At 29.4% G+C, this 8,736-nt stretch overlaps 1 protein-coding gene across 1 annotated transcript; it reads left to right on the forward strand.

The window, feature by feature from the left end:
- The first annotated feature begins 228 nt into the window (after nt 1-228).
- Nucleotides 229-6,456, forward strand: LOC110738722 (stearoyl-[acyl-carrier-protein] 9-desaturase, chloroplastic-like). Its single transcript, XM_021919129.1, has 4 exons — nt 229-332; nt 1,941-2,086; nt 4,352-4,871; nt 5,520-6,456. Exons 2-4 carry the CDS (start codon nt 1,989-1,991, stop codon nt 6,078-6,080), a joined length of 1,179 nt encoding a protein of 392 aa, XP_021774821.1. The 5' UTR covers nt 229-332; nt 1,941-1,988; the 3' UTR covers nt 6,081-6,456.
- Nucleotides 6,457-8,736: the final 2,280 nt, after the last annotated feature.

Consider the following 8,736-nt stretch of genomic DNA (forward strand, 5'->3'; position numbering starts at 1 on the left):
ATTTTTAATTTCTTTTATTTATAGTTTGTAAATTTTATTTTTGAGTGTATTTTAATTTGTTTGCAGTCTATTCCATTGGGGCTTGTCCCCCATTTCTACAAAACCAATTTATGCTACAATTATTGATGATATGGACATTCATCCATATCCTTTATTTCATCACAACTATCAATTTTAACTTAAACGTTTGAACACTCTATTTATAGCCTCAAACTTTGTACACTTAAATCATCTTCATCATAATAAGCGAGCAAGCACTCCTTTTCTTTTTGTTCCAACAACGAAAGCCTTGAGTTAGGTTGTTCAAGCTTCCTCGATCTTAAATAAATAAGGTGCTATTTCTCCCCGTTTCTTTTTGTTTCCGTCTTTGGTTTTTTCCTTTTATTCATATTATGAGGGAGTTAGGTTATATTAATTTCAGTTTATTTAAGAAATATATGTTGTTGTCGTCGTTATTATTGTTACTAATATTGTCGTTATATTAATAATATCTTTATTTTTGTCGTTGATGAAGAAAAAAGTGCATAATATTCACATTAAACAAATCTGCTCAAATGGTATGATTAAATTTGAGTTTTCATGATAAAAATACGTACAGATTGATAATATAATTAATTTTTATTTATCTTAATAATTCCTTTTTATGTAGCTAGTCTTTACAACACATTTAGTAAGAGGTCATAAGATGTAAAAATGATAATAATTAGGCATATAATTTTTTTTTTTTTTTTCGCATAGTTACTTATAAAATCTTTATCATTACCACCTTTTATTACCAGCAACTAAATAAATGGCGTGCCATTAACATTATATGTATCCCTTAATTACCTTATTACACTGTTTTTGTTGCTACTACTATTGTTGTAGTGGATATGGTAAATATTTTTTTTGAGTTAATCATCATATAATGAATAAAGACATAAATATGGACGAACAAGCAGTTATGTGAATTTACACTATTGGAAATGTAAATAAGATTCCATAAAGTAGTAACTGTCGCAAGGACAAAACATTACAGAAGCATGCGTAAATGAAGATTTACATTTTAGATTTTACATGACGAATAAATTCCATTTTACTAACGTACACCATAATTTTACGTACTTCTATCGTACAATGCAAATTCTTTAGCTTGAACATTAAAGCATATCACACCAAATGCTCAAATAAGATTCACTTATGATCAAATTCATGAATAATTGCTTACACTTAACCAAGTAGTCAAGTACATATATAGTAATTCGTATATCCCGGTACCGCGATTATTTCTTTGTACATGTCTATATTTGATTGTCAAATTCATGCATATATAAATGGTTACACCAGGTACATATATATTACTCCGTGTATTCCTATACCAAGTTTATTACTAAGTCCATGTTTATACTTGATTATACGACCAAATTTCTCCTCATTCTAGTTAGGGATACACAGTGAATCTATGTTCAGATCTAATTCTATAAAATTTTATTGCATAATAAAAAGTCATATTTTTCTGTCTATATATGTAGTGAAATCATATCCCAAAACCAAACACTTCCTCCGTTTTTAATATTTGCATCAATTGCCTGCACATGTTTATTAATCAACTACTTTTTTTTTTAAACATTATTAATCCACTACTTCAACTATTAATAATCAATCTCTTTAAGTATATATTGTTACAAATTATAAAATAGTAAATAAAGAAATTATTTATATACATTAATGGTAAAATATGATCATAAATAGTGTAAAAAAAATCAATTGATGTAAATATTACTACTCCGTATAAAAAAGGGAAAATATAGGAAGAAATTAAATTCCGTGCCACCATTATTTATTTATTCCCATCCATAAAATAGACTGTACGTATAGTTTGTAATTGCTGCGGCATTTAAAGACAAAGATCCGCATAGAATTTACACTGTATTAATCCATTTAATGTTTTGTTACTCCAGCTTTTGGCGGCAGTTGTGAGCAGAAGAATTAAGGAAAATTTAACAAAAATGGCAATGAGTTTATATTCTCTCCCACAAATTAGCACTCACCGTGTTAAAGCTCCACAGATTTGCATGGCGTTAACTCTCAACAATGCACCTCCTAAGTGAGTTTCTTTAGATCTCCTATTTATAATGTTGTGATTAATTTAACAAGGTTTCATGTAGGCTATACTACTCTATTTATCTCCGATCTCCGGTTTCTGAAGGAAGACCGGCGGTGTTATAATCCTTTGTATGTGCTATAGATTGAAACATAGGTTATGTTTGGTTATTCAAAATGGACGACTGAGATTATTTGTTTTTTTAAATTTATTTCTAATTAGTAATTTTAATTAAAAATTATTTTTTAATTATTATATATACATATATTTTTTTATTTCCAAAATTTGAAAAATATTGCAAAAATAATTTTTGGAAGATAAAGTATATTTAAAATAATTAAAAAATACGAAGTAATTTTTTTCAAAAAAAAAAAAAAAACGAAGTAATTTTTAATTAAATGAAAAATTTAATCAAAAAATTAATAATCTCAACCGTCCATTTTAAAAATTGTGATAGTCAAAAGTCATAAAACTACATTGGAATCACTACAGTTTATTTTATTAAGGAAATACGTACTTCATTTCATAACAAAATCAAATCAGATCAGATCTATTTATTTTAGTTGGGTTTACCTATTACTAAATACGAAGTACCTTTCTCCTATAACAAAATTATATTAATGAAATATTCATTTTTGGAATTTTTTTTTTTTGAAACAATTTGGAAAGTATATTTATACAATAAGACAAATCGATCTAATGACCATAAATTATTAAATACGGAGAATATTATTGATCAAATACATGCAATAAAAAAAAATTAAAAATAGATTAGTACTTAAATTCATCTCGATGTATAATCTCAAAGTAATAAACATGTATCACCTGATGGAATGTTTGTAGTTAGGTAGCTAGGAGACATGTTAGTGAAAGAGACATTAGTTTATTAGTGAGAACGATACTTAGCGTTATGGGTATGTATGCACATAGATTCTTATTAAAACCAATGATTAGTTATTATACGTTTGATAACAACTTGTTAGTGAAAGGGACGTAGTTTATTATTGAGAACGATACTTAAGCGTTATGGGTATGTATATACATCAATGTTTTTTTTTTACTAAAGCCAATGATTATAAAGAAAAGGGTCACATATCATTAAGCTATTTATATCAAGTATGAAAGTCATAGATACATAAAAGAAAAGGTCACATACATTAAGCTATTTATAATTAATTAAAGACATTTGGCAGATTACAAAAGTCGTTGTTATATTGATGTGATATATGTATCTTGTTGGTATTAATATACGCATCATTTTTTATAATAATATTTACAATAATATATCCTGTTTTCCATAGGACCATATACAACATGCCACTATTTAGTACTTGTATTTAGTTGACTATACATCCCCAAATATAACCTTGCTATACATCATAAATAATGCATGATGTCTTAAATTGGCTACATACCTTATCATTATATGATTCGTATGTATCTAGTACTCTACGTATGTACATCTGTATCACTTCAATCTAGTCATTGATTGGTTACGTTGACTCAAATCCTTCATGTCATTACTACCTCACATAATAAAATACGGAGTAACTTTTTTTTTTTTTAAATAGGTTTTTAATTAATTCAACTTCATGATATGAAAAACAAATAAGAAAAATTGGCAAAAATAATCCCAACTTTTCCCGTTTGCTCAAAGTAATGCCAAGTTTAGATTATTTTAAATAATAAAAAATTTGGGGGTATCAGTCACTTGAGACCATTTAAAGCAAATAACCCCTAAAGTTCAGAATATTTAGAAGTAATTCAAAGTTAGGATTATTTATGCGAATGGGCAAATGTTGTACCAATTTTTCCAAACAAATATTTGTTCTTTGATTAATTTTTAACAAATGGATCGTGTCAAACGTAGCACTAATAGCTTTATACAAGTGTTTTAATGAATAATCAAATCAACTAAAATTATGCTCTAATTTCCTTAAAGTTTCGTCTTTTCATTAGATTTGTCTTTTCTATTCATGGTGTCTAATAATGTGACCTTTTACATCTTTAAGATCATTAACTAATTTAAGTATTGAATTACTAAGCTAAAAACTGAGATCTTGATAAAATGGAAAAAGTAGGTACAATATTAAATGAATCTATCATGAACTCCAGTAATAATTGTATTATATGTTACCTTAGTGCTATAATTTAATTTACAAAAAAAAAAATAGCCATTTTCATGCACTTTATTTGTAAGTTGTATACAATTTTATGTACTTGTAATTTTTCTCACATATATTCCTATATTTTTCATTATAATTGTAGATCAGTAACAATAAAACCAACTCCGAAGAAACCCTCAAGTAACCCTAAACGCGAGAAGCCTAACGACCGTGTTACACATTCAATGTCACCCGAAAAGATTGAGATTTTCGATTCATTAGAAGGATGGGCAAGAGATAACATCTTAAAATACTTAAAACCTGTTGAAAAATGTTGGCAACCTAAGGATTTTCTTCCTGATCCAACTTCAGAGGGATTTTATGATCAAATCAAAGAACTTCGAGAGAGGGCTAGAGAGGTTCCAGACGATTTCTATGTTGTTTTGGTTGGTCATATGATTACCGAAGAATCTCTTCCGGCTTACCAGACGGCGCTTAATACAATGGATGGTGTGAGGGATGAAACGGGGGCGAGTTCGACTTCATGGGCTACATGGTCTAGGGCATGGAGTGCTGAAGAAAATAGACATGGTGATCTTCTTAGCAAGTATCTTTATCTTTCTGGTCGTGTTGATATGAGAGCTATTGAGAAAACTACCCAATATATGATTGGGGCTGGAGTGGTAAGAATATATATACTTTCTCCGTTTTTTTTTTTTTTTTTTTTTTTTTTAACTTGATCTGTTTTTACTTTTACACTATTCACCACCCATCCTTTGACCATCTTTTATGAATTATACATAAATATAAAATATTCACGTGTGATTTTGCTGAATTTGTCTCAATAAGTAATATCATAATATATCATTTCTATAATTTTTACTTATAAGGAATTAAATTTATTGATCATTAAAATTTTGTATTGATAAGCGTGATAAATAAAACAGGTCAAGTAAAAAAAAAAAAACAAAATATACTTTTTTGCTTTCATAGCTTTTTATTTCAAATTTTAATACTTTATTTTTTTTTTTTTTTTTTTGAAAAACCCAATTTTATTACTTCAATTTGTTTATAGTTGGTCTAATCGGGTCAAGTCACTGTAATATAGCATGACATCATTGTTATTATCTCCGCTTTATCAGACATAAATCTTGAGTAAAAAATGTCTCATCATTGTAAATAATATGAATTAAAAGTATTACTCGTAATATCTATCCTTTTTCAACATTCAATCTCAACCATTTATGATTATAATTCATCAAAGTATATTAATTAATATTTCTATACAATAATATTTATTAAAATCATTAATTTTTGTTGCACAAATGTAGGACCCAAAATTTGAGAACAACCCATACATGGGTTTCATATTCACATCATTTCAAGAAAGGGCAACATTCTTCTCACACGGTAACACCGCAAGGCTAGCAAAAGAGCACGGTGATATCAACCTTGCTAAGGTATGCGGCCTTATCGCGGCCGATGAGAAGCGCCACGAAACCGCCTACACCAAGATATCTCAAAAACTCTTCGAAGTCGACCCCGATACAACCGTCATTGCTTTCGCTAACATGATTAGGAAGCGAATCTCAATGCCGGGCCACCTTATGCACGATGGCCGCGACTTCAACTTGTTCAGTCATTTTACGGCAGTTGCTGCTCGGCTAGGAGTGTACACGGTCACAAACTATGCCGAGGTTATGGAGCATTTGGTGAACTATTGGAAGGTTGATCAACTCACCGGGCTTTCGGCCGAAGGGCGCCGAGCGCAGGAATATGTATGCACATTGCCTCATAGAATAAGAAGTATTGAAGAGAGAGTTCGAGATAAGGAAAAAGAAGCGCCTTCTGTTCCTATAAGTTGGGTTTTTGATAGAAGCATCAAACTTTGATGAACAACTTATTGACTTTGGTATGACAAGAAGTTTGTGTTGTACAACGGTTGTATGTGAATTGAAGGTAAGACTACGACTTAAAAATTACACAAAAGTTAAGGGGTATTTTATTTTGGTTATGGGTTTTTAATAGAGTGGTTGCAACCAATCAAGTAATTGTATTGGTTGCTTTGTTTAATTTATGTGCTTGTTTTCAATTTTATTACGGTTGATGTATTATTAATTAGAGTTAACATGGTCCTTTCATTGTAATGGTACACTAGTACATAATTGAATAACATATAGATGTGATTATATTTGAAGTTTGATATACAAATTTGTAATAGTGAATGAAATTTGAGGTGTATGTTTAATGGAAAATTATTTTTTATTAGAGCGAGTTATTTGATTTATCTCATCGCTTTTATGTCTCATCTTATATTTTACCATATTTGATTGCTTAATTTGATCTAATTAAATAGAAGTCAATGTTGAACTCTGAATCCTGTGATGAACAACTTCTGAAATAATCTACACAATGCTACTAGCTTAATTAGCAATGTCAAAAGTGCACTGGAGAGTTCTAGGCACTTAGTATGGAGGCCTATATATAAATAGATATTACATCTCATTTGTCATTATTAAACCGTTGTAAACTCTCTCAAGTAATAAAACATAATTTCTAAGCATCTTTGCTCTATTTTTGCCTTCATTTTTTCACAATTAGTCTTTTGTAGCAACAGTTTATCATTGTTAAGTACAAGTTAATCAACTTAGGAGGTGTTTGGTAGCAAATTAATAAATGTAAGGGAATGGAAACAAATTAGGAGGGGAAAGGGTAATATATAGTGTTACCCTTACTAGTTGTTTGGTATTACTAAGGAAACATAAACAATTATAACCAATCCGTTTCCTTTTGTTTGACATAGATAACTTGGAAACAAATAGTTATCCTTTTATTTTTTGTTGTCTTGGCTAATTTTTACTACTCATTATGCAATGTAGAGCAACACTAATTACCAATATATATATATATATATATATATATATTGAAAAAAAAAACCAATTACCATAATATATCATATGCTAGATCTATTAAAAAAAAAAATGCTAGATATAGGCAAAGTCATATAAATTATTGAAAAGCATTTAAAAACCATTGAAACATTAACTCTAATAACAACTTTTGACAAAACTTTCTACTTCTTCTTAAAGAGATCAATTGCATATTGTTTCTTAATATTAGTTGGCGCTTGATAGAAGATGCGGAGGTTATGTTCTTCCGCCATAAGAATTCTAGCAACCTCTAAAGTTTTGGATGGAGAAATTTCATCTAATGTCATCTCCTCATCCAAAACCTTATTCACTTTTTCATCCATTCTTTGCTCCCTTTCTTCCGCTTTAGACCATGCACTAGCCAGTCCCGAGATTATAAAAGTAGTGTCGTGTAATTATTGAAATGGGAAGATGAGAATAATGTTGCTATAAAAATATAGTGAATTTGGAAAACTTGATGGTTGCAACATCTGGGAATATACAAGTAATCAAATAAGGGCAATAAAACAAGAAGATGATAAACTCAACTTAGCTAAACATTTCATCAAACAGCTTGTGTGCATAAATAAAAGTATCACTAGATAAAGTACTCATCATAATCGCAACAATTATGACACGTAGTTTTCTGAGCTAAACAATTCATCCAACACTTTGTGTGCAACACAATATAGATTGACAAGATAACTTACACTCCTTTAACATCATCAATCTTATATAGTTAGATTAATGTATAATTAAATTGTTAGTGACGAATAAATGTCAACAAACAATCATACTAAATAAACTTACAAATTCAAAAATACTTACAAATTTGAGGTAGAAGATTGTAAAAAATGGAGCAAAATATGAAGACTAGCAATTTTCTTAGGAGAATTCTCAACTGAACTGTCAAAAAAAATTGGAAATTCTCATGAAAAATGAAGATCGAGAGGAGAGAGAAAGAAAATAATTTGTCTTTTGTGATAGAGGCAAGTAACGTTAATCGTTTCCCCAAGATTTACCCTGGAAACAAAAGGGTGGAAACGGTTAACACAAGGTAACGGATTTTGTTTCTTTACTTGTCAACCAAACACATGATAAGGAAAACGGTAAGTTGATTCCGTTTCCACCCATATCAAAAACTCATACCAAACAACCCCTTAGAGTGTAGCACTAGTAGGAAGAGTGTAAGCCAAGGCTTGGAGATATAGTCTAGTTGACATACCTACTTTATACTTCTTATGATTATTATTTATATAGATGTTACATACCTCCATTTCAATTTCAATTATCAAATAATGTTTCATGAGAATTTTTCCATTTGATGTGAACTATAGAATATAGACATGTAAGATATTTTTAGATTCAAGTTAATGTGTATTAACTTTTACAAATCAATAAATTAGAGATATAAAATTTTAAAATTTTACATAGCCATCTGTGAAAAAATAGAATGTAATTCATTTTGAAATAAACGGAGTATAAACATAATGTTTTTTTTTTAAAAAAAGAAGTTCGTAGCTTGGGCCAATCCTTACAACAATCTTTAAACCAACACATGGGTTGGCTCGGTGCGTTAGTGTCCGTGGGATTGATATTTCAAAATTTGGGTCCAATCCTACCCAATAGTGGTGAATCA

This window comes from Chenopodium quinoa, unplaced genomic scaffold, assembly GCF_001683475.1.
Source record: "Chenopodium quinoa cultivar QQ74 unplaced genomic scaffold, ASM168347v1, whole genome shotgun sequence".
Taxonomy (NCBI): Eukaryota; Viridiplantae; Streptophyta; class Magnoliopsida; order Caryophyllales; family Amaranthaceae; genus Chenopodium; species Chenopodium quinoa.

Coding starts and splice junctions, on each gene's coding strand:
- LOC110738722 (XM_021919129.1), top strand. CDS start 1,989: ATGGCAATGAGTTTATATTCTCTCCCACAAATTAGCACTCACCGTGTT. Junction 2,087..4,351: donor CTCAACAATGCACCTCCTAA/GTGAGTTTCTTT, acceptor TTATAATTGTAG/ATCAGTAACAATAAAACCAA. Junction 4,872..5,519: donor ATATGATTGGGGCTGGAGTG/GTAAGAATATAT, acceptor GCACAAATGTAG/GACCCAAAATTTGAGAACAA.